The sequence below is a fragment of the Lethenteron reissneri genome, chromosome 37, assembly GCF_015708825.2.
Source record: "Lethenteron reissneri isolate LAM-NWPU_2019-01 chromosome 37, ASM1570882v1, whole genome shotgun sequence".
NCBI classification, from domain to species: Eukaryota; Metazoa; Chordata; class Hyperoartia; order Petromyzontiformes; family Petromyzontidae; genus Lethenteron; species Lethenteron reissneri.
The window spans coordinates 5,237,492-5,265,266 of NC_083815.1; the positions used below are offsets into that span (position 1 = coordinate 5,237,492).

Genomic DNA, 27,775 nt, shown 5'->3' on the forward strand with positions numbered 1-27,775 from the left:
TCTCAAATGGGATTACATTTTTTTTTCATATTTCATGAAAACGGGACGTTTAATAATGTATTTTATTCATTGTTTCTGAAATAAAAACATCAACACTAAACACAACAAACGTTGTTGATAAAAAAAAACTTCCAGTGAAAAATCTTCAATTTGTACAAAGCAAAGAATGTCAACTTTTAACACAGATCACAGATAAGCACACAGCAACATGAAACCTTTTAAAATAAAATAATCTATATGCATAAATACATCAAATATTAAACGTTAAGCATTCAGCAAATCAAATCATATGTATTAGTGTTGTACAAATGTCTCTCAATTCATTGCTTAGGTATTTGAGAGCCTGACATTGCTAAATATTTTTTTATGTAAGTGGTGGACCCAGCTGAAGTGGGTACATCCACAAACTCCACTTTCGTGGAATGAAATGGCAAACATCACGCCAAGAATGGCACAGTTGAAAGTGGTCCATTGGCTAAGAACATTTTTTTTAAGGCTACAACATTCCCCAGCTGAGTGGCCGGTCTTAGTGTGAAGCAGACTCGCCTGATACTGAGCAATTATTTACTCAAGCCACAATTTAAGGTTTTAGAACAGCAACTAGCATGTTTGTTATAAAATAACCATTACAAATAATACCACACAAGTCACTCACTTTCTTCAATTTAGTCCCTTTAAATGCCCGTTGTCTATAAAAAGGCATGCCAATTACTTATAGTATGATGAAGCTTACATATGGTTGTAACATTAATTACAGTTAAAAAAACTAATATTCTACAACACTCTTTTATAAATACGATGTCGTTGTAACACATATCCCCAAACATCAGTGTTACACGGTATCTTTGACACACCAGTTGTCAACGTGATGGTATATTCTTGTAAATGCCTCCCTTTCATGTTTTAATAGTGAATTAAGTAAACACAAATCTACATAATGGATTTAGAATGTGTTCCCACATATAGCTTGTTTACACATACAATCCAGGTCCACAAACCACTGCTTCCGCAGTTATAGATCATTCCAGTACACTGTCCAGGTCACAGACTGCAAGTGATTGTGGGCTTGCATATAATCGTCCAAGATGACCCTTGAATGCTCTGCAACAAATACGCGCACGCGCACACACACACACAATCGGTCCTGTTGTGCGGTGGCTTGGCACATAGCAAAGGTACAGCATGTTTTGAGATTAATCTGGCATGGGTTTCTTTCACATCACAAGGGACGTATTAACTCCACTTTGGCGACAAAAAATTAGGAGGCACACATTTCACACGGATACCAAGTGAGCAATGGATATTTGTCGCCACTTAAAAAACTGCTTTCAATGTACCGTAATTATTGTAAAAATGTCTGTACAGCTGCATCGAATCAGCATTGGCAAAAACCGAACCAATTCAATGGAATACTAAATAACATTCATCACACAGTTGTGTCGTACTACATACTGCAGTGGTATATTACGATGATAGGCTGCGGAATATGCATCAGCACTGGCCAAGAGCAATAAATGAAGTGGTGGCTGTCTTAAAAGTGCCTCTACCAGTCTGATTATAATAGCAGGGATTTACTATTTAACTACCTCCACAGGCCACACCTGGAGAGAATAATTTCCAATTCTCCAAACAGATCACGAAGCCACAACACTCTAGAGGTTCGGGGCACAGAGGGGAGAAGCGACATTTGAACAGCAATTCATGACATATGCTGTGTGGGTCTGCGTATTACTGTATTCATTGCACAAAGCATATTTATCTGAGGAAAGCTGAAAGGCTTGGTGAATCAATTGAATGCCAGTGTGCTTTTAAAAAGGATACAATACACACCACCATGATTAGTATAGCTGCACAGGTATGTTATCCACTTTGTAGTGATGCATTAATTGAATTGGGGGATTATGCAGAGCCGAGTATTCCATTATAATCAAACTATGTGGTAGAAGTATGCAAACCTTGAAGCAGAATAGACAACTATTCCCTGAAATTAATTAACATAGAAATGCTACGATTCACCATGAAGAATGATACAGAAAATATCTGTCATTATTACAAGGCCAGAGGGTTTACTAGAAAAACTTCTGAACGAGAATAGGTCCATAAATCAGGACCCGAAATGGTTTAAATTCAGCACTCGTATGACAACACAATAGAGTATGAATAAGTCAAAAGGGTTTAACCTGGATTTAAACAAATTGATTTGATTGACTGATAACCTTAGCCATTGTTGCATTTCCCCCCTACAACCTGCATGGATGCCACCTTAACAGCATCGATCTACAGCCCTTAACAATCCACTGCTGGATGCAGGCCTCCCCAAGCCATGTCCGTCATGTGAGTTAATTGACCATACCTTACCATGCCGGTCAATGAGAGTTGGTAAAGGGGTGTCCAGGACAGGTTCAGGTGTCACTCACCACTGATGTTAGCGATGGCTGGGAATTGAACTCAGGTGGACGAGTTCACAGTGCTATGCGCCAGAGGTGTGGACTCGAGTCATGTGACTTGGACTCGAGTCAGACTCGAGTCATGAATTTGATGACTTCAGACTCGACTTGGACTTGCATAACAATGACTTTGTCCCACCTCTGCTATGCGCTCACCAGTGTGCCACCGCTGTAAACACCCCCCCCCCCCCCGACCACCCTCCCACAGCATAAACAGCGTTAAATGCATTCTGACCTGTCATGAGAGGACATTCGTGGAAGTGCAGGTATTTAATTTGTGGGCAGGACTTGAGCACAGCCTCCACTGCCTTGTCTGTCAGACTCGGGCAGTGGTCCATGTGCACCTCCTAGAGGCAGAGGCACATGCAGCGATGCATAGCGCACTCTGCTCCACACCGAACACACATAAATCCCCAGCAGCTAAAAAATTATTTAACAAAAACATGTCACCCTCCTCGGGAGTAATAGAGGCTTTGTAAAAAAGAAACAAGAAGAAAAAAATCCGCAACACATGTTAAATAAAATATACTGGGATGCTCATTTCTACTCAGAAAATGACTGACATTTTGTAAAAGTAGATTTTCATTTAGCAGATTCTGCTCATTGATCTGAAGGCAACCATAATCTATACAATTTTATGGGAAAAAAAATGTTCATTCCAAAAACAAGACAATAAAAATTCAAAGCATTGTATGCATGCATAAGAAAACACTGCACAACATTAAAGTGTAAGAAATTTTCTATATTAATGCATCTGATGATTACAGCTTGATTATAAAAACAAAGACTATTGTATGTTAATGAATGGACCACACACATTGTTATAATTATCACAACTGTGACTACTATTATCACACCACAGCTACTATTTCCCAGGTGGAATAACCTAATTATACAATGACTAAAAGCCATTGTTAATGCAGGGCTGGGTGGAAAATAAAACATGCTATTTAGGATTAAAAAAAACTGATTTCAATTGCAGAATGAATCCCACAATGATCAAATTTGGTTTATGAAAAAAAAATCATTACGTACTAAACTTAAGTGTCAGGATACAGCATCAGGTGATGTGAAACTAAAGTGAGCTATATATTCAAATGCATCACACAGTGGTACACAGGATTACAAATAACATCTTAATTGAATTCCACTTTTGAAAACGAAACCCATGTTTGCTATACATTTCCGGATATGTGGCAGTCTTTTTAACAAATAGGTGTACTTGCAGAAATGTGCTGCTGCAGTTTCGGTTGCTGCTGTTGCAGCAGAATTTGGGAACGTGCTTCCCACTGGCTCAAACCATAGCACACTGTGCATATTGAGTGCACTATGTACAATCCGTCACATTCTAGCTGTGTCAGTCTAATGGACGAATGGCCATTAAGAGTTGGAAGCCCACTGCGAGACCATATTTATTTAAATTCAACGGATACTTTTGCTGCAGAGACACCCAGATGATGTACGTGCGGTAGAAAGAAGAGTATGCAATGCAGACAGCAAGTTACACATTCCTACAAGACAGAGCAGCGAGCGAGCTTATGAAAACATTCACTAAAGAAATTTGCTCCAATGAATGTGCCTGTGCTAGTTTTAATCAAAATAATCAATACATAATACAACCGTTCTCAATCTACGAAAGGGTCACGGAGATGTTACCATACTTGACCACGCTGGTTAGTGTGGCTTACTGAAAGGAGGGAAAGGCAGGATTCCTTCTGATATCATTTGCCAATTATTCACGTATGTTGAACTTATTTCACACCACGTGTAGCCAACGCTGCTAATCATGTTTGCCATGTTCGAGAATCGAACTCGAGTCGCCAGGTTTATACCGCTGCCCACTAACAACTGATCAATCACTCCACTCCTACAACGAAAAAGGCAAATATTATTTAACAACAGCAAATCGTGACTTGGCTTTCATGTAACTGCAACGTTCCTGGGCATTAGGTTGGCAGTGTATAATGTTTGAAAGTTTGAGCATGTGCACACTGCAAAAAGCAGAAGACCAATTGTTCCACAGCCTCGGAATATTTTTTGCTTCTAATCCTCAGCAAAGATTCATGACCAATTTCGTGGCACGTATTATGCATAAGTAGCTCACCTCCAAGGATTTGGAACATGCCCCATTCACCAGCGCAATCACACCTTCATCTGTCACCTGTCCCGAAACATGAACATCATGTATTCACTTAGCAGCAATAAACAGCACACAAGCTGTGAAAAATCTAATCACACACGTTCATCCCCACAAGGTCGCAAAACACATTTTTTGATGACATGCACCAAAAATATGTAAAATTTATTCAAATTTTGTTGAACATGACAATGATGTTTTAAAATAAATCATTTTATATGAGATGCACTGCCGTGAGCTCCTAAATATTAAAATTTATTTTCATTGACGACAAAATTATGTATTCGCATTTTAAAGACTATAGCAACAATGTCGATTAAGGAAATTAAATTGACAGATCAAATGCAAAATTGCACAAAAACAATCATATGGAATATATATATCCCACACATATGTACTATTAATAACGAGCTATCATATCTTTGGGGGTCAATTAACAAGGCGAATGACGTCCCAAAATTAGCAACAGCATGTTCAAGAACACGTCTCGAAGGGGATAAACGATAACTTTGGGAGAGTGGAGGGACGTGGCATGTGCTAAGCCGCTCTGTTTGATAAGTGCTACAATTCAGATGTGAAAGGTGTTGTCACCCTGATGTGTTTTGGCCAGTTTTCAGTGTGTTTTCCTGTCTAACTGATGGATGAGTCAACGTTCAGCCAAAGTCATGGCCAGGGTCAACAATTCTGAAAAAAGTCTAACATTAGCCAAAACCAAAGGCCACTCAGAAGTTCAATTATGTGGGAATTCAATAAAGGTTGGTAAAGTAAGATATCAAATGCAGAGCCCAAGGACAATTTGAGTGTTGAAATTATGTCAAAGAAAAATATGAAAATAGTATTATTAGAGGTTTCAGAGGGTCTGCGTTTGTGCCATTTGCTATACTGTTAAGCAAATATTCACGTACAAGAGCTCATGGGTGAATTCTGCAGATATATGAACAATTTAAACTGGTTAAATTAGCCGCTTCATCCCTACACAGAGATGGGAAATCTATCCAAGGGTGCAAAAAATGAGATGGAAATGAATGGACAACCAACTGGCATTTATAACTCTACTGCCAACAAAGTGTCAGTGTCATTTTGGAACACCATAAATCATCTGCCAGTGTAGGTACTTGTGTGTCCTGGCAATCAGCCTTAAAAATATGCACAGACCACATATGCAATGCCAAAAACATTAGTTTTTTTAATAGTCAACGGCTCATATAAATTGATTTGAAAATATACAAATATAAAATACCACTGCAGAAGTACCAAATTCAATTCCCGATGAAGGCAAGGATAACTGTCAGAATGATGATTAATATCTCAATTTTTCTGGCCTACACTAAGTATAGTATTGTATTAGATGTGGTAAAGTGTGAATTGTATGAGCCAAATATGTAGAAAATAGAAAATGCATTAATGAAGTAGCAGTCCTCCTGCTGTGTTTGTTTCACACCTGATGACGGTTGCTTGTGTTGCGATCTAAATGTCGTGATTTATTATTTTTTCTACCTATGTGACTTTACCGAAAGAACCAAAGAGTAAGGATTCCTGCAGTCACGAAAGCTTCAAATCAAGATTGAAGTAAAACTGGTCGCTCTTTTCAAAAACTGGATTTAGGTTTAAATAAAATAATTCAACAAACAGTAAAACCTATTCTTGGTTCTTTCGGTAAAGTCACACCTGATGATGATTGCTTGTGTTGCAGCCGAAACGTCGTCAGAATTTTTATTGTTTTATATTTATATTATTTTATTATTTCCGTTCTACGTGACTTTACCGAAAGAACCAAGAATATGAATCCCTGCAGTCACGAAAGCTTTAAATCAAAATTTAAACAGTAAAACCTATAATTATTTAGCTTATTTATAAAGTGCACGTACAAAACTTTGCCTGTAAATGACGTTGGTGCATTCCGTATACAGACAACAAAGAAATGGATTATCTAGCATATGTAAAGGCAGATCTATACCTTGTGTGTCAATTTACTTGCGTCTTATCAAAGCTGGGACGGAGCAGATAAGCACGCTGCTTAAACAGGTTTAGCGAAAAAAACACGTGTGTCCTTGCTATAAAGGCAAACATTTATTTGCTTTCAAGTTACCTTGTTTGTGCAAATCAGATAGTAAACACAATACATCTTATTACGCATGCATTGCATCATGTCGTACGATCTGCACATTCTTATTATCTGAACCGATGGAAATGCTGCCACAAACCCTATATATTTACGGAACAAACTTTTGTTCAGTTTTCGTACACATATAAAAAAAAGACATCACATTGCTTTAGCGTGCTCGGAACACGTCAACATACCCGTGCATGTGACGCAAACATCATACCTGCGTTTTAGCAAAGTTAATGAACTGCAAGGATGAGGAGGCACGCCCCAAGGCGTGAAGAGAGGCATCGCCCAGTCGATGGCATCCTCTCAGGTTTAGGATCCATAGCTGTGGGCAGGATGCAGCCAGCTTTATTATTGCCCGGTCGGTGAGCTCTGTGCACTGCGACAATTCCACGTCCCGCAGCAATGGGCAGCACGCTGCTAAGATCTCCACTCCTGCACGTGCAAGCACAAGTACATACACAATTGCTGAGAAAAGCAGGCACAATCCCATGCACGCAACTTAATGCTGTCATTTATCATTTGGAGCAACAAACACAAATCTAGGGTTTTCAGTTTCAGTAGCACATGCAAGTGCACTATGGGAACCTCATTTGCCAGTAAAAATATGATAATTGGTTCTTTACCCTTCTATCTGGCAACAAAACTGACACCTTTTTACAAGGAGTCATGTTTGCATAGACCGCAATACCTGCAGTCATAATACAAACAAAAGAACATAACTCTGATAATGTGCACTGTCCTTGAAGTTGATTGGTCCACACCCGAGACAGCTTTCCTTGGGAACCTCATTTGCCAGTAAAAATATGATAATTGGTTCTTTACCCTTCTATCTGGCAACAAAACTGACACCTTTTTACAAGGAGTCATGTTTGCATAGACCGCAATACCTGCAGTCATAATACAAACAAAAGAACAAAAGCTGTCTCGGGTGTGGACCAATCAACTTCAAGGACAGTGCACATTATCAGAGTTATGTTCTTTTGTTTGTATTATGACTGCAGGTATTGCGGTCTATGCAAACATGACTCCTTGTAAAAAGGTGTCAGTTTTGTTGCCAGATAGAAGGGTAAAGAACCAATTATCACATGCAAGTGGTTAAATGATCATTAGAAAGGTGTACTATCATAATTTGGAATGTAATAAAACACCAATTTGTTAATTAAAATGTAATTATATGATCATAATAAACACATACAATTGTGTGCATTGGAATGTAACATTTGCATTGTGTGCACATTGAATGCCAATTATATGTCACTGTAAAATTTAGGCTAATGAAACAAATAATACATACAAACAATAAACTTTATTAATAAGATGGTAAAAATGTGGCAAAAATATATATTTTAAACATGCACATCTATTGTGGTGGATGTAGCACTTCCTGAGGCTGTAGGGATTATGAAAATCATTAGATACAACAGATACGAATTGAAAATCATGCGTTCGATGTCTCCGAAATTAAAGAAAACATTTTAAATGTACCATCAACGCATGATTACATGCCTAATAATAATTAGCATAATACTATTAATACTTTCTTTATGAGCCACTATCTTGGCTGTATAATACCAACGCTGAGCTGTTTGCTGTGCCAAACATATCATGTATCCATTTAACAGAATAAACTGATGGAGGAACTGTCACCCATGTTCAATTATAGCACCTGAATCGTGAGAACACAAGCCACTCCTGGGATTAAAACATTCCAAATGGTCCAAAGTCGACCACCAGATCAGTACAGACCCAACCATGAGTAATATATAAATGCAATTTCAACGGTAATGTAGCCATTCGTACATTAAAACTATATATATTAAGCTTAATTTGAGGTATAGTCAAAGCAGCACACATTTATATGCACACGCACCTGTTGGAAAGCATTCCTCTAATGTTATACCACATTCAGTGGTGACAACATGAAAAAAGAAATAATGCAAGGCTTTACTGAAATTGGCCATGCTGTTGGAGAGGTTTGCGGATGGGTCAAGCACTCAACGTGAAACTGTTATTTTGGGACCACTTGAGGCATAACAAACAGCATTTCCAAACAGAATTACTTGTTTGAAGTACATTTTAAATATTGTAAATGGAGGCCCTTCAAGCGCCTCCAATCAATTTCAACACTGGCTTCCCACCACTATTTCCTTCAAATTGCATTACATTAACCTTAGCTGCAGCCTGAATCTTTGCTTTTTCCTCTTTAGCCTGGTAGGTTAATCGTTTTTTTTCTCAGACCCGTGTGTGTAGTGTGTTGACGTACATTTATTTGTAGAATAGCTAAAATTACTATTTATTCAGACGGCCGATATTCCTATTCACAAATGCTTCATCAAGGAAATGCACATTCATGTGTGGACTCCACAAATAGGTTTTTTTTTGGGATCATATTTGAATGTTACAATTTTTTACAAAAAATACGAAAATAAATATTGACAGCATGTCTGTTATTCATCCACTGCTGGATGAGGTGCCAAAAAGCCTTGTAGGCCATTCGGCCATGATAGATATATGATGAACTACACTTAACCACGCAGGTCAGTGTGAGCAGTGAATGTGGGGTGAATGTAGAAAAATAGATTTTCTGCACTGCCCCCTATCGCCCAAAATGCCTATTGCACCTGGTTTAAGGGCATAATGATCACCCATCCGGACATTAATTCAGGCTCAACATCTGCTTCTTTTCGATGTAAAGCCTTCGTGACTGCAGGGATTCATCTTCTTGGTTCTCTGTCTCCTCAACAGACCTGTTCTTCACCTGAGGGCGGATACTTGCGTTGCGGCCGAAACGTCGTGAGAATTATGTTATTATGTTTTATTTTCATTATTTTATTATTTCCATTCTACGTGACTTTACCGAAAGAACCAAGAAGACATCTGCTTCTTGTCTGAGACCGGAGGAGATCGGTTTGGTAAAAAAAAAATCTAAATTGCTTTATCCGTGTACAGATATCAAAATATACAAAAGATAATACAATGCATTTGTACGAGCAATGAAATATGTTTTTACAGGTACACTCAAAAACATCAAATGCCAAATACAAAAGGAAGCTGGGAAGACCAGTTTAAAGTGAAAAGTTACGTAATTATTTATCTATCTAATACATAAAGTTCAACCAAATGTAGCAAATCAGAAATTATGCTTTAGATCCATTAATTGGAAGAAGAATCTCATTAATAGCTTTTATGAGAAATATGCAATACAAAAACATTCTTTGAAATTTTCAATTAAACATAACTGTTTAGTTTTCATAATGTGTGGCTATTACGATAACGTTCCACCTTGTATTTGACTAAAAAGAAAATAATTGGCTTTTCAAGAATGTCCTTTAATTTACATGTCTCATTCACGTGTATTGCTGCATTTATACTACAATACAACTACAGCGCTTCTATGGCAGTGCTTGCTTTTAGTAAAACCTTTTACTAAAAATAAGACTTCAAATATACCAAGGCAATCCAAGTTAGGTAAAAATATAAATGTACAAATATTGAAATCATATTAAAAAGAAAAAAAACATGCACGGTTATACATTAATTGAATAATATTACTCGGTACACGTGTACTTTTCTGTAATTTGATTAGTATTACATATTAACTATAGGAGCCAAACAGCTATGCCTTATTAAAAACTAAAAATGTATATGACAAATAAATATTATATATGAAATGCCTGGTATGGTTTTCTATATAAAACACAGATTTATTACATCTTATTCTAATAAAAAAGCCTCAAAACCTGCTTCATGCAATATAAATGTTTCAGGAAACATCTGCATAAAATATTCCTTTCCTTCAAGCTGCAATTAATTTATTTTTAAACATTCATGAACATTAAGAAATAAATGTCCTGCGCGGCGAGCAGCAAGAACACGATGGGTTCATGCATAATGGAAAACCCTGTGATTTAGCTACCAACAAACGCTGCCCGCAATTTCTGCCGATGCATTGCTATGGGGGTCAATTGTCGCGCGAGAGTGGGATAAATAAAAACCTCGCCGTTTAGAAGGTGACAATTAGCCTGCATCCAGCGCACAACCTCTGTGAGCCCTTTGTGTCTAGAGCCGCCCGTTTCTGCGTGTTTTACGCGCACCGACAGGCCGCGGCATATGGATTACAGCGCCGAGATGGCTTCCGAACGACATTCATCTTCCTTGCCATCTGCTCCCAACGACACCTCTAATTATTCCAGCGCAATCATCCTGCCACAGAGCCTCATGCAAATTACTGCTGGCGCGGTCCACAGCGACTGTGCCAACGCATGCAAATTACCGTGAATTAAAACATTACACAGCCATCAATTAACATGGCTCTTCCCCCGGTTTTGCGAAGCCCCGAAAAGGATTTGTTTTTCAAGTGCAAAAATGTACGATCCTTTTCTTCCCTGCTTTCCAGTTTGTGTTTGTTTGCATGCACTCTACGTGATGTCCTACGGACTTCCCGTGCTATATTCTCTAATATAAAGTGTCCGAAAAGCATCTGCACAGAGAATGAATGACGGCTCCGCAAGATAATATCTCTAGCGGCATTAAATTTTTATGCCAGCAAGGACAAAAAGGCCTTCAAATCGGTCACCCACAATGTCTTGTAGACGCCGTTCACCATCGATTAAGGAGAGATTGATGAGTCTAAAGAAAACCGTTTCCAGAAAAAGGAATAAAGATGGATTCTGGAGAAGAAAGACTCTCCGCCGCCAGTAAATTACGTGTCTAACAATGTTTGATGACGCACATTTCCTGGTGCCCTGGCCACAAATGAAAGCCCATCCTCAGCACACTTCTATTTGAGGCACAAGGAAGGGCAACAACACACAAGCAGCAAGGGCTTGTGGAGAGAAAGCAGATAAGAGGCAGATCGATACTCTAATTCTGCAGTGCACCCTCTGAGTTCCCTCTCAGTTCAGTCATGATTCAGGTCCAGCTTTTCAATAACTTGTGGCCCACAATGACACCTGCATTTTGCAAAAAAATGTTTCAAGCAGATATCATTGGTTGCATATGCCTACTTGTACAATTTAATCGAATATAGTAATGCTTTTGTTTTAGATGCATACAAGCAAATAGCGTTTCAGTATTGTTTTCAATCCTTATAAAAAGGAACTTGTTGTCTTAATGGAATTTTATTTTGAAACAAAGGATAAGAGTGACTGAATGAACTGCTTTTCAGTATTCATATGAAAAAATATTGTTTTTTAATGCAATGTCTTCCAAGTAAAAATAATTGTGAATGCAAGCTGTCCCAAAGCCAGTCACGTCAAGACCTATCACACTTATGTTAAGATTCAATTCCACAATGATTCGATAAATTTTCAAAACATCAAAGTATATACTGTGTAAATAGAACATTTTAAATACTGTTTGTATTTGTTTTATGTTGTTTACTCAATTGTAAAGTTTTGTTCGCTCCATTAGCCTAAAGGTAACATTTGCCTATCATTTTCGTTTCATATGCATAAATTCTTTTTTTTTCTTGCACGCATGGTTTGATTAATCTTTCTTAGGCATAAGGAAGAATTTTTATTGAGGGATCAATACATCGCGATTTGATTACTTTTCACGTTTACCAATTCCCACGTGTCTGATGATTGGTATACAAGTCCAGCATATGGCGAGCACTGAATCAATTAAGTAGAGAATGTGTGTATGTGCTCACGTGTCCCATGTAACGCAGAGAATCATCTTAGCTTAAATCAATGCACTCTCTGTCATGTGGAACCTGTTTGCCAATCATCAGGCATGTGCAGCATGACATGTAACAACTTAGTTTGTTTCTGAATGAAAACAAAATTTGGTAAACATGAAGAAGAATACCGTGGCAGGGCGGTGATGACGAGAATTTGGAAATCCGGTTTTAATGTATGGTAAACACTGCCAGTAGGGTGCGATGTTTCTCCATCACGTGACTGCAGGGGTCACTGTAAAGAGGCCTCATTAGTCCTGTCACAGCTGACATTAATTATATCATTGCCCCGAGCTAACACATTGTTCGGTGTGTTCATTTATCCCACGTTGAAATTTAACTTTAAATTTTAATTTGAAGACAGAACTTAATGGGCCGCTTAAAGCGGTGCATTATTTGCTTATACCCAAAAGCTATGTTTAAAATGTGTAGTTTGTTAATATTTAAGGGTACGTGATCTTTATATGTTTACTGTAATTACAATTTAAGTTATTTGTGATTGACATTCTTCAGTGTTTTTACTTACGAAACCTCTCTCTGATAACCTTACGTAAATATGATAAAACTGCACGCAGTAACATCTCTACGGTACAACACATCATGTACAGTGTTTTATTTATCCATGAAAGCCTTATTTATTTTCAAGACTTTTTCAGGGTAGGCCTTGCATTGGGATATTTGAACATCTCCGATTGTAAATGTTTTTCATATGGGAAAAAAATCGGAGTACTTGGACAAAACATATGCACTTATGGTGATAACGCTCTCAGATTATCAAAGGTCCACACATTCTAGCTGCCACAGACACCATGTGGTTTGAGAGTTTCACTGATCAATGTGAACCACCAATATTTGCCTTAAAATCATATATTAGAGGCGTGTGCCACTAGACAACAATAACGAAAAAGTCGAATGTAAAAATATATGATTGTACAACACACTTACGTACAGTAGACTACAAGTACACATTTTATAAAAGGCAAAATTACAGCGTCATGAAAATGTAATAAGTATTGGATGTTTGATGGTCTAGAGGTCAAAGGTGTTTATGGTCAAGTTCATGATAGACCGGATTCGTTCATACTGAACGGATCATTACGACATCACCAGCCAATAATCTGAAAGGTCATAGATAGAACATATTTAATTCTCCAACTTTGTGTGAGGACTTTAAAATATAGCATACAAGAGGACACTGCATGGCGCACATGGTCTTTAGCCAGTTTAACGGAAAGGAAAATGTACATGGTTATGTACACTCCTAAATTGCTGATCGTTTACTCTTCCTGCTTGTAAGAAAGTATAAGGAACCCTCTTGTCTATTTATAATTGTCGAAAGTATTGTTACATTGGGTGCAATTAATGGTGGCTATTGTGCAAACAAATGCTAATCCACACCCAAACACAGATGTTCTTTCCATGAGCCTGTCCAAATGGGTTTGTATTGATGGTGGTTAGTTTTACTGTTTAAAGGTAAAAATATTACGCAAAAAACATTCCAGAATTGTATTTATTTAATTTAATATAAACATCCACACTGTTTTTTTCTTTCTAAAAGAACAAAACATATCACGGAAAAGTATGTTCCTTATTTTCTACATTTAATTGTGCACAAACAGTCGTGTTAAACGACTGTGCACTGATAGTCGTGACTCAGTTATTACTTAAATTATTTTTTGTTGTCGCGATGAGCATATGTGTTAACAAAGAGATCCTGTTATTTAAGGATTTACTTATTTATTTGCAGTTTGCTTTATTTGCTACCAAATACAATTAACAATAGCATGTGTATATGCAAAGCGGTACGGACAACTTAAGAAGAGCATGGACAACAACAAAATAACGGTGGCTGAAATGGGGACATCAGGCTTGCACGTGAGCAGCCGTGTCTTTCTACTAACCCTGCCACTCACGTTCAGCAGTGTGCATCTGGGATGTGAAAATGCATCCTTCCCCCTTTCCCCCTCCATGAATTGATGAATTGTCACTATTCAGGGTCACGATTCAGTTCATAAATCGATTCTGTTTTTTCACTTGCGGTACATGTAAAATTTATGGTATATATTATGAATCTGTTGAATTTCGTTTTAAAAACGTGCAGTAGAAATCATAAATAATCGGGTGATTCGACGTGTGTCTTGTAAGCATAAGAATCAATTCTAATCATGAAACGTACATTTCCAGCGCACATTAAATCCAGACATTAATATTTAATTATAAAAAAAATACACGTAAGTTGTGAAGTTCACGTACAGCCCTTGAGTCAATCCACTGCTGGATAAGGGTCTTCCCATACCATGTGGGTCATTAAGATTGACCGTGGTAATTGGTGAATACTGGGAGCAGATGAAGAGCAATGCAGTACAGAAGAATGGACTTTACTCCATAGCCTTTCACACCCGAATGCATTGTGGTCACCCATCCAAGCACTCCAATCTGCTAAGCTTCCCGGGATCTGATGAGATCAAGGATATAGGCATGTGTGAAGTAAAAGTATTACAATACCATTCAACTATAAAAGTTTAAATGAGCACCCATTTAAAGTTGATGCAAAGTTTGTAATGTTCTAACTCGACTCATGAAACCTCTTAAGGTTCCCACTATTTATAGTACATTACAGAATTGCTTAGTTATTCGAATGTGCACAGAAGAAAAGTTAAATGCCAGCTGATGACAGCACACAGCAAGTGCTCCGAACTCCCCCCACTGACCGCTGTGACAGTTGACCGCATGCTGTGCACTGTTCCATTAACACTCCGCCTCCTGCGGCCCCCGCCCCGCCCCCCAACATCCCAATACCTTCCTCAACTGCATCATCAAAAGAATCCCTGCCGGACATGCTCAAATTTGCATTTGGAGCCGGCTATGCTTCCCCCGCACCCGTGCGCTCCGTGGAGCGGTAATTAGCTGCTTTTTTTTGTTCCTTCATTAGCACAGGTGGCAAATGAGGGGAAAGTCACTTCGAGGCACATTTAATGTGAAGAATGCAAGCGCGGCGCTTAACCAGTACGTGTTGTGCACTGGTAATGGCTGCGACTTAATGCAGCTCTGTGCTGGCATGGCAATACATTTATTTTTTTTGGTCACTGTAAATTGTAAGCAAGTATACATGATGCACATGCCTACAGCGCGTGAGAATAAATGCGGTCCAATGCACTTTGTATTGCATTGTTCTAAAAAAACATATATTTTATTATTTAGAGTTGTTTTTAATGAATAATAATTAGCATTAAGTGGAAACCCAAAAATAAGCTTTCTTTTAATCTTGCACAATCCAATATAATGGTATGATTATTTGAAACATTTCTCAGCTGTTTATATATTCCGAGCCACTGTTTGAACAACCATGACCTTATCACTGGGGCTGCAGTGATCTTATCAGAAAAACAGCCATTGCAAGGCTGCCATTCATCCAGCCGCAATTCTCACTTGCCGCCTTTGCTTAACGAAGCTCTAATTACGTGCCTTTGTCGGGTGCTGACAGGCCGTGGCCCAACGATAAAGGGCAGCCTTTGTAGAATAACCCCGCAGGGAGAAGAGGGGGCACGATGGAATATGTCGGTCATGATTTTGGTAACCCTGCGGTCTCGCCTCACCCACTTATGCCTTCCCGGCACCGAAAGGGGTCTCTCATTACCTCGTCTAATTCTGCATCCCTCACCTCGGTCCCCACTATGAATGCGGGGCGATAAGCAAAAACGCAATGTGTCCCGTGAATGAGGGTAATGGCAAATGGAGCAGAGAAAAAAGAAATAATCATTATAGCAGTAATTGAAAACATTACAATAATGGAATTGAAATGCCTTTCGAATCCAGCTTTATCCTAAAGGGAGCATTGTATTTTTTTCCTCTTTAAGAACACAATTACAAAAGAAAATGTTCTGCTTTAAATGGTTTTAATAATTATACAATAGGGATGTTAATATTGAATAATTTCTAACAGTGCTGGATGTCAAAATACAAAACATAATATTACATTTTTTTAATTTAATATAGTTTAAATAGTAGGCCACATTTAAAAATAAACCGTTATCCATAGCATATGTAAATTGTTATGAAAAAATCACGCGCGCACTGATTTATTAAAAAAACTCCCACGAATGTAGGAAGACAACTGCACTGAATAAATTTAACAAGTAAAAGAACTACCTCAATTGTATGTCACAGTAACCTTTACAAAACTAGTGATTTGTTCTAAGTGGCAATTTGCATATTTATTGCAATCAGCAGAGAAACACAAAAGGTTATTTGTAAATTAAACCATTTCCAGCATCGGGTCACCTATCACCAACAGACAAGAACAAAACAGAACATCCCTCATCCTAACCTGCATTATTGACAATCTGCCTTCAAACATTTTCCAATTCGGATACTTTTAGAACTAAGGACCACAAACAGATTACAATGCCACATGACGGAACACATGACAATAGGCTAAAGCGCAAGTGGCTTAATGCAAGCTTATTGTTTCTGGTTACTCAAAATGCAAATTTTATTCAGGTTCTGCTAAGGCATCTTTTTGGTTTAAACAAATGTTAAGTCGTGTCGAGTGGGCTTTGATTAACCAGCTCACCTCTGTGATGGTAGACAAGGCAGCATGAGTGCTCCTCTGTTATGCGCATACACAATGAACGCGCTTTTCATTTATTTATTGGCCCATTGTTGCACTGCCCTTTGATTCTGCGGTATACCCATGCTTATTCTTAAAACATCGGTTGCATGGAATAAGGCATTGACATTTCATCAGAAATTAATGATAATCAGCAATTCATCAGGGCTACGCACAGAGAATTCTGCAAGAAGTCATGCAATGGACAAGCACTGGGACTTGCCCTATTGATTTAAGCTCTGTACAACATGGCATTTTATCTGAATTTCATTGCATTTTCCAATGAGAAGTCTTTGCGAGTGACTGAATTGTTATTATACTTTTTCACCAGTATCAATCACAGCCAGGCAATTTTTCCCCCCCGGTACAAATTACTTCATTATGCGTGTATTTTACTGCAAAGCAAGTTCATTATCGGATACTTAATAAGCAAAATGTAGTGTGACATTTCCTGCATACCTTGCATTGAATAAGCTACTTGAAAAATGCTGCTGAAATTTTGTACTGGATGTTTCGATAATAAAATACCTTACCGACACATTTGCAGTTAAGAGTTTAAGGCCAGTATCAATCACTAATGGATTGTGGTATATTCCTTGTTTTTATCAATCAAAAATAAACAAATATGAATGCACAATATTGTCTATGTGTGTAAAGTTTTGCTGGCTGCCTTCCTGAATGGCTGGCTGGCGTGCGGGCGGGAAGTGCACATGCGCAGTGGCGACATTGCCATGCACATTTATCTGGTGACATCACCCACATCCAGTTGAGTTGAGCTGGGTTTGTGCGTGCTGACATTACCCTCCACCCCAGCCATGTATCAAGTGTAAATGCAGTGCTAGTGTACAATAACATGGGTTTGGTCTTCTTTTGTGCTATCAATGTAATTACATTATTGTATCCTTATCCTACACGCAACATTCACACACTTTTATACATGTACAATATGAAAAGTATTTTAAGCTACGAAACTCGAATATATACTATATCAAGCATCTGCCTATTTTAATTCAATATTATTTTGTGAATGTTGTGCAATCTATGTACCTTCGGATGTGACATTGGTGTTGTTCAGTATTAATACGAGAAGGAGCTTGCATGAAGTCAGCTGCCTCAGGCACTCATCCGTGATTCTGCACCGAGAGAAGTTCAACTTTTTCACCTGAGGGTTCACAAACTGCCACAACAGACCCCACCGATAGATATGGTCAAGGCACAGGTTTCATTCACACCCTTTACATGCTGTCTGCATGGAACATGCTTAACGGCACAATCTACTGCTTGCAATCACACTGTTTGTAAAATAAAATAGGCAAACATATGTTCAGTGGTTTGCATTCTGTAGGCAAAATACCACGAAGTTGCATCAGAAAGAAGTCATTAGACTTTCATATATGCATGTTGAACTTATTTCGCACCATACGTAACCAACCGTCCCAATCAGAGGTGTGGGGGAAGGACAACAAACTAAAAACAAAAATCACTTTTAAAGAAATTAGTTTTCAATCTATATTTAAAAGTGTATATTCTCTAGTGGCTCCCTAATATCGGAAGGCACAGCATTCCAGACCGCCAGAAAAGTGCATCCAAAAGTGCACAATGCAGTGACCGTATTCATTCGATTCCTAGCCAATAGTCACTGCGATGATGACCAGAGTTTGTGTGATGGTTTATGTTCCTTGACGAGATCAGCAAGTTATTGTTGTTCATTTATACTTGAGATGTTGCTGAAATGTGTGTACATGAACGACCTGTCTATTTATCAGTCCACTGTTGAATGAGTGCCACCCTACTATGTCTTGCAGACCATGAAGGGTACATGGCTACATTACACCACAATGCCCAGTAGAAATCTATTTTTGTACACGATCCTTGCCCATCCAAGCACTATCCAGGCTCAAACCTGCTTAGCTTCGAGGTCTGATGGGATCAGGCACATTCCAGGTGATTTGGTCAAAGCATAATTATTAGCATCGTTTTCCAAATTTAGGCGCACTGTAGTATTATAACTTTCAAGCTGCATCTAAAACAGGGGTGGGGAACCTTTTTCTGCCAAGAGCCATTTGGATATTTATAACATCATTACATACAAAAGTATCAACTTAAAAATTTGCCTGTTATATTTGGTCAAACATTTAATTAACTCACCCCTAATGCGATGACTGGAGCTGCTTCTCTTTGGTGAGGCATGTGATGTTATCTGGTATTGATGATGTTGCTACTCGCAACTGCTTTTCCAGGTTTTCTCCTAGATTTATTGAATTTCGAGTCCCGCCTGTGGTTGCCTTGGCAGGGCCAGACCAAATTATTTCGTGGGCCTTATATGGCCCGCGGGCCGGACATTCCCCACCCCTGATCTAGAATCATATGAAGTAGCAATAGACTTAGTATAAAACAACGTGTCTCTACATGCGGTCAACAATTTTAGCATATCAGTGAGTCGTTAAGAGTCTATGCATACTCATACTGTACCACTTAACATCACCATCACCAGTAATTGGTGTCTTCTTGGATACTGCATAATTAATATAATCTGCATTTTTGCACTTCGTCAGAGCCATTTCCCTCCAATGGTATATTGATGTAGTTCATCCTTAAATGATTTGATATGTACTGTCAGCAATGATGTTACATTATGCCTAACATGTCAGAAAGGACTTAATTCAATTAAATGTTAACATCCTCTAAGATACTTGAGTGTCTGTGTGCTCAAATGTTAAGTGTGTAATGGCAAAATGCCAGCATTGCCCGGCTGCCCACAATTTTGTTTTTTTGTTGTTCATGCTTGCTAATATTCACAAACATTATTTTGCCAGTGCGAAGTATTCAAATCTCTGCATCTTTGGTAAGAGCCGCAACAATGTTTGGTGAATGGGCATGAAAATCCCCAGTATAGCATTACCTCGCAGATATGCAGCAGTCAAAGGGATATTTTTCGCACAAATGATGCTCTGCTATATAATACGGTTATGGCTGCTCTATTTGTTGCACATGCAGATCTAAATTCAAACGTGCGCAGCTCAGATTTACGTTTCTGCTTGTCACATTGAATAACAACCACAGGCGTGTAAACAGTCATGGTCTTTGTAATTTATTGGAAAAACCCCTCCATGACTTATATGTGAAATTACACAAACCTACTTGTGCAATACAGCATTTTTTTCCCTTAAGCAATTGGTGTCAATCAACAAATAACAGCTGAACCAATTCTCCCATTCTCAACTAAAAATTCTCAACTTAGCATAGTGGAGCAGTAAAGGGCTGTAACCCAACTGGCTAACCATTCTGCCTGCTGTTCACTTGAGAAAAGACCTCAGCATAAAATAAGATATTCTCTCCATTTCCCTTTATTTGAGGTGTAAAATTGTGTCAACTGCGCAAGTTTATAAATGACATACAACTGCACTGTGGGCTAATGTGAATGGGTATGTGGGAAAAAAAAAACGAAATCAAATCAGCAAAAGACAAATTCACTTTAACCCTATTTGATGATGCATTGGAAATGTTAACACGTTGTATATTCTCAAAGTCGCAATACCGCTCTTACTAAAATGTAACAAAAAATGTGGTTGATGATCAGAAAACACACCTTGCCGATGTTCTGGTCAGTGATCTCTCCTTGCTTGACCAGCAGGTAGAGGAGTTTGGTTTTGAGGTTGTGTGGCAACTGCTCCACGTCCCCGGAGTAGCGTGGGAATGCACGCGCCACAATCTGCAAACTCCTGCGAAACAACGTCGAGGTCAGTTTGTATGAATGTCTTCACGGCTTGCTGCATCTCGCCATATTTTTTTTGTTTAGTTTGTTGTCCTTCCACCGCACCTCCGATTAGCACGGTTGACTGCATACGGTGTGAAAGAAGTTCAACACATATGCCGAATATTGTACGTTATGGAACGCCTTTCACTGGTACCTCCCATAATACACTGTTTAAAGTAAACCATGTAGATTTATGCAGTTTATTCTAGTCACACTATTTTAGCAATGTCGCCTGGAGCTATAACAATGAGTTATGGATACCCGGGGCAACAACGAAAATTGCATTCAAATAAAGAGCAATTCTAGTTTTCCTAACATTATTTATGGACAGCACATAAAAACTAAATAAAAGATGTACGCTTCATGTTATATATTTTGTATGCACTAGCGTGAAAAAAATTGAAAGTGATAATGTATAAAAGATATTGTAAACTGAATTTTAATACTTATTTAATATTTGACAGTTGTAATAAAAACATGTATTCACAAGACCACTTCGCTAATATTAATATGGAATTTTCAAAGCTTTTTTTAAAAGAATGTTCGATTGTATGTGTAATTACACTCAATCACAAATTTATATTGAGCATTAAACAAAAAATGTCAGCACATATTAGTGCATGCCTGTAAAATCTAAAATAGTACATCTATAAAAATGTAATGAGGGTGAATGGCAACTAGGATTTTTGAAGCTCAAGCCATGGTTTGATGTTTAACCACATCCGAATTTGCATGAGCTTCACGGAGTACAAAATTACGAAGCATCACTTGCATTATGCTTCCAGCTACATTCCTCCAGAGGCCAATTAGTCCCAGAACATTAATTAATCAACAGTGCCATTAGATGGAGTGCAAGACATTGTAGTTAACACTTTATCACTTCATGTATATCAAACTGCCGAAAGGAAATAATTGGCATATTTACGATGATACTAAGGGAAATCAAAAAAGTTTTGATGACAAAATAAAAAGTCACATCAGCAAAGGTGCACTTATTTTAAAGGTAATTATTCTATGTACAAATGGCATAAGTCCAATGTGTTCAGGTGTATACAGGCATACATCTTATAGCGATTCCTCTTATAGCTATGTTTCGTTATAACGCCCTTTGTCCTCGAGGAAAGTTCCTTCGAGGATCAGCCCATATATGGAAGTAGGCATGGCGTTGCCCCGAAGGGCGTGTCTTGGCCCATATATAGACTTATGGAACCTGAATCGGTGATTATCGATTAATTGAGGGTTAATCGCTGCATCAATCATTGGTGATCCATGGATCGAGTAATCCCATTGGTTAGGACTTTATAGCTTCCCAGGGAATGTGTTTACGGAAGACGGTGGTTTATCCGATGCAAACTCTAACCGAATGCACTGGTGAGTACATATCCTATTGTATTTTTTTCATGTAATCATTGAACGTTATTTAATTTATGAAATGCTTTAATACATTTATCATGTCTACAGTATCATTATTAAGGCTATTACTGATACCCCAATGAAGCTCATAGGTAAAAAAAATAGCGGTCGGTAATGCATCTCCATTGTAACCATGTTATAATGTTGTCCAATAGCGCTGTTTCTTATAGCCCTCCATTTACCAAGAATGCACCCCGAGAGCTATACGAGTTATGCCTGTATATTTTTCCTATAACCACTACAATTAATGTTTCCATATTCACAAAAACACAATTTACTTCATGTGCAAGGTGCTGAATGAATATGTTATTGTGTATGTATAAGCATTGCTGTACACAAATACATGCATGCATTAACTTTACAGCTCTGGATTACCAGGTCTTTCTTACCAAATCATACATATTGGAACATATATATACAAGTCAAGCTGAACTCATCTCCTTTGTGGTGCTGAGATAGTGTTATACATTCCACATTTGCCCTTGATTGTATACCTTTGAATGTTGAAGCGCTTACATTGCGTTGCTTTATTTGTAAATGATTGTTATTTGTTGTTGTTATGTATGATAACGATCTGATATCTCGTATAAGGTACTTAGTGGGTCTCTCTTACAAAGCAGCCTATAACTGAATATTATTTACCTGCGTCACGAAATAATACTGAACTGAACCGAATATTTATATGAATCTATCGATAGAACAATCGCTTTTTTGAGAATAGGTTTTTTCCCCTTTTTTCAGGCAACAAAAAAAAACACCTTTTACAAGGAATAATGTCTGCATTAACCACAATACTTGTGGTCAGAATGCAGACAAAAAACATACTCTGATAATATGTATTTTGGTACTGGCAAAGGAGGTCCCATGATGTACGGGTAATCGCTATTTTATTTTCACTTAGTGTAACTGATTTATCAACTTTTGACAGATGATGGACTGGGTCAACTCCTTCATGAGATTTAAACTCACGATCTTGCCCATGTGAATTGGGTGCCCTTACCATTGCCACCATGTTAAATATCCTATCTGAGAAACACTGGTATAAAACACATGTATATTAAAATACATACAAATGATCGTGGACAAGCAATTCCCGAATGCAAATTATAGCACCGGATTTAAATTATGTTCTGGAAGAGTTAGAAAGCTAATATGCCACCAACAGTCAAGTCTATGCTTAAAACAAGGCATAATCTGTAATATATCTCTTCTTTTATTTGGGTCCCAAAATTATGGCAGAGAGGTGTACTAGTTTTACACGTGACAAAGGGTCTGCCTAACGTTCTTAATTGCTTTAAGTCTCACGTTTAACACTTACAAATATACAATTCCCATCATCAGTGAACCAAGTAATTAGTGTCCCGTGAAGAATTATGTCAAAGCCAATAGAAGGCGCCACTAACGCTTACTACACTGTACTATATATTACACAATATATTATAAATACAACCAGCCACATGACATTGAATTAGATTTAAATGTTAACTGTTTATTTTTGCCCGTAATTAGTATTTTTTTCTGTGTGGCAATGCTGAAGCATAATTTTCATTGTGACAGGCTGTGATCACTTCATGTGTTGAATTTACTGGGTACAAAGACCACCCTGACAATCTGGAGGTTGTCCAAGAGAATCATGTTGAGTTTTTTGTGCATGAGAAGCAAGTAAATTTCATTTCAATTTCTCTATTTGGGCTCCTCCATGTCAATTTTATTGACGACTCATTTTTGAAAAAGGCGTTCATTACAGTTATCTTAATTTTCATGCTGGCTGCAAACTACAGTATTCAGATGTTCTCCTATCTTCCATGTATCCCCATATGCCACCTTTACTCAGCTTCAGCTCAGATGTGCATCTTTTACTTACACTGAAATCACACATTATGATGATATAGTTTACTTTGTCATTATTTATAAGTATCTTAATTTCTTCATAGATTTAGTCATGGCTATGATAGATTTAGTCATGTTGGTGCTTATATTTAAATTAACTTTAACTTACAGTGATTCAAGATCCTTATTGTTAGCTGGGCAAATCTCTCTGTGAATATTATTTAATTCTAAAACTTTATGCTTGATTTCCGGAGACTAAAATCCCACTCCTCAGATTAAAAAAAACCCGTTTCACTATTAAAATGTATGGCATTCTCTGCTGTCCTCATCTCACTGAGTTCAAATATGTCCCAATTTACGTCTCTTAGTTCCGACTCCATTCATATATTTGATTTGCCAAAATATGCGTGTTTTATGTAACAACGGTCAAATCCAGCAGCCATCATTCAGGAGGAAAACCCATATTTCTGGAAACAAGTAATGTGAGCATGACAGCAGAAAAAAGGAAGTTGGTGATTGGTATTTAAAAAATAGCAGTCTTAAGAGATCATGATTGAACCATTATGTGCATGCCACACAATATTACAACTAATGCAGTATTTTTTGTTATTGAAAATTATAATAGTAAAAATATATCTCAGGATGTTTTCACAAGAGTTAGTTGCAGAGGTCATGCAAATAAGTAAATAGTGCCCTTTGTAGAAAGAAAACTGGGAAAGCTCCTTGATCGGATGGACTATGTGGCGCATCGAAAAAGTGGGAACAGATTTTGGGTATAAAAAATTGTTACTTCAGTATTTACTAATTTTCTACAAAAAAAAATAATTGTGAAAAAGAAATGACTTGGAGAATGACAGGGCCATTATTCCTCTTTCTGCATACAGACATATAAAGTGTTAAAGGGGATCATTGCAAACACAATCATGAAAAAATTAGATGGCAACCAACTGTTTGAGCAAGCTGGTTTTAAGAAAGGTTTCTCTCTCATTGAGCACACATACTATGAATAACATACTGGAAAATTGCATAAATATCAAATACCATTAGGCCTAGCCTTTGTAGACTATGAAAAGGCAACTTACTGGAAGTGATGCAGTCATCCAAGTTCTCACAAACACAGCCTAAAAAAAATATTTCGAAATAATTAAAATAATTTACATGAATGGTACAGCTACAATGAGATTGCATAAAATATCAAAATACACGTGGAGTCAGACATGCTTTCACCACAATTATTCACCACTTGCTCAGCACTCTGACAATATCCCACCCACATATCTTGCTTTTGGTCTTCCGTTTAAGATTGCCAACCTCTGGGTGTCACTCACTGTTGCCTGTCTCAGTCACCTGCCCTTCGAGATACCGCACGCGTGTCCCACCCATCACAGCCTCACCTTCCTGATCACACCCACAGTACTTTCCTGCCACTTTCTTTTACAAACTTCCAAGTTGCTTACCCTATCCTAAATTGTAAAACAAAATCGTAGCCTATTCCGCGCACAACTGCATTCAAATGCTATTTTTTTCCCATTACAATAATACGAACTGTTTTTTGTTATCGAACATAACACTGTATAACAGCCACATCACAAATGGGAAATTGTCCTAAATCCCTCCCCGTCCTTCTCAGCAGCATAAATGGGTGGGTGCTCCCACCTCTTCAAAGACGTCTGGCCAACGTGGAAGACTAGGCAAAACATACCCTCCAGAAGGATTATATGGAGCTCTCTCTAATAGATGCCTTTCCAGCAGTAATGGTATGATCAAACAATTGCAGGGCTGCACCTGTATCCATTTGAAACCCCTAAAGATGAATGTTGGAGGCAGTAAAGCAAGTCGGTGGTGTTAATCTCCGTGCAATGTTCTGGGTTTGTGTAGATGCTCACTGAGCTTATGACATTGTGGCATTGAAGAGATTCCATCAGTCTTGAAGGATGACCATTTTTTGTTGTTTTCAAAGACTGCTCCATGTTGCGTAGGCGTGCGTGCATCGACCCATCGTCTCGTGAGCGTGCGATTGCTTAGGAGCTGCGCCTTCACCGAGATCTTTCTCTACCTCCAACATTACAAACATCGTCGACAGTGGCAAGAATCTCGAACCCAAACAAGGGGGGTACACACACACCACACACACACATGGGGGCACACACACACACACCACACACATGGGGGCAGCCCGCGAAAATTACCCCCTTGGGGCGGGTAAAACCCCAACGGTCGTGTATTTATTATTTGCTTGACACTAACATCGTTCGACGATGCGGCGACAAAGCACAATGCAACAAGACGAGAGGCAAAGTGTATATTGAAAGCAAAAAAAAATCAGAATACGCAGTAAACAACTCACGCAGTCAGCAGCGTCTGTGGGGATCGCTCTTCATCGAGGATCATCGGCTATGCGCGCCCCGTCATGACAACAAGGGGGGGGGAGGGTGGAGAAGGCAACAACTCTGTTTACAAACAAAGAAAACACCGAGCTTGTGACGGGGGAAATGAACGAACTGGAAGTAGGCCCACCACAAGCCTGGGCGGCTTAAGCTGCGCCACCACTTCCCATTGAGCGTTGCAGAGCGTGCGTTTGTAAATCGTAGTCCGCATGGGTTAGGGGAGGGGCCCTCGTCCGCGAGCCACGTGACCACGCGCGCTGCGCCAATCCGCGCTACGGATTCCAAACAACGAGGCGCGAACGTCCGGGTGCAGTTGCCGTGGCAACCGAGAACGCCAGCGTTCATTAAAATCGCTGCGACTGTACAAGACTGTACTGTTAAATCTAAAACTATACAGCTTTTATTTTCTTGGTAAAGTAACGTAGAAGGAAAATAATAAAAATATATTTTTATTTTATTATAAAAAAATATTTATTTTATTTTATATATATTTTATTTTTTTATTAAGAATATGAATCCCTGCAGTCACGAAAGCATTAAATCAAAATGTATACATCTTTTATTTTACCAGGTTAAGGCCCCACTGAGCTATATAGCTCTTTTTTTTAAGAAGCGATCTTGGCCACACAAATGATAGCTCAACGAAGTGGCTTATCGCGTGGACACGTAATGCAGTTTCAGTTTTCAGTTTCATTTATTTGGTATCGCTCTGTGAGCCATTCGGCTCTTGAATCGGGTGCAACCGCAACAAACAAAAACATGAACAAGAAAACATCTTAAAGTCACTACGAGCAAACAGAAAAATCCAGGAAAAAACTGCAAAGTCTTCCAGAAAAAAAAAGCACCGTACACCAACGCTGTGCAAAAATCCCAGTGGGATGCAAGTCAAACAACAACAACCACAAGACAACTTCGATTAAAGCCATAATGCAGCGTGATTCTAAACGTGGAGGGGAAACCGGAGGACCCCCAGAAAAATCCACACGACCACGCAAACTCCAAATATAGAACAGGCGTCAGGGTCTGGATCAAACCCACGACCTCCTGTAGACCAGGCGAGGAAGTTAACAGCTCCACAACAATACGAATTGGCCATTCAGAATCGGAATATTTATTCATACTGGAGGAATCCGATGAGCCAATAGGGGCTGGTCAGAACGTTTTACAACAATACAAAACACGATAGGAGTGCAAAGTGTAGGAAAGATAAACAAATCACTTATATATACAAATAGAACAAGACTATATTTTTGTTATCTTACCAGGTAAAGCCCACTGAGCTATTACCTTATTTTTTAGAAGCGACCTGGCCACAGATGATAGCTCAACAAAATGGCTCATCATGTAGAAATTTTGAACAGCAACATTATCTAATGTAAATGCAAAAAACGAATGGGCAAAG

At 38.4% G+C, this 27,775-nt stretch overlaps 1 protein-coding gene across 2 annotated transcripts; it reads right to left on the minus strand.

Moving 5' to 3' along the window:
- Positions 1-48: 48 nt before the first annotated feature.
- AMN1 (antagonist of mitotic exit network 1 homolog) lies at positions 49-26,571 on the minus strand. 2 transcript variants are annotated; one of them, XR_009756192.1, is made up of 7 exons: positions 26,334-26,571; positions 20,576-20,708; positions 18,034-18,163; positions 6,912-7,129; positions 4,552-4,608; positions 2,683-2,832; positions 49-1,101 (listed from the first exon to the last, which is right to left on the minus strand). XR_009756192.1 is itself a non-coding variant. In XM_061566839.1 (7 exons), exons 1-7 carry the CDS (start codon positions 26,375-26,377, stop codon positions 1,013-1,015), a joined length of 783 nt encoding a protein of 260 aa, XP_061422823.1. In that variant the 5' UTR covers positions 26,378-26,571; the 3' UTR covers positions 49-1,012. The 2 variants fall into 2 exon arrangements, 1 of the variants encoding a protein (XP_061422823.1); XM_061566839.1 differs by having other exon boundaries at positions 2,683-2,794.
- Between the last annotated feature and the right edge of the window lie 1,204 nt (positions 26,572-27,775).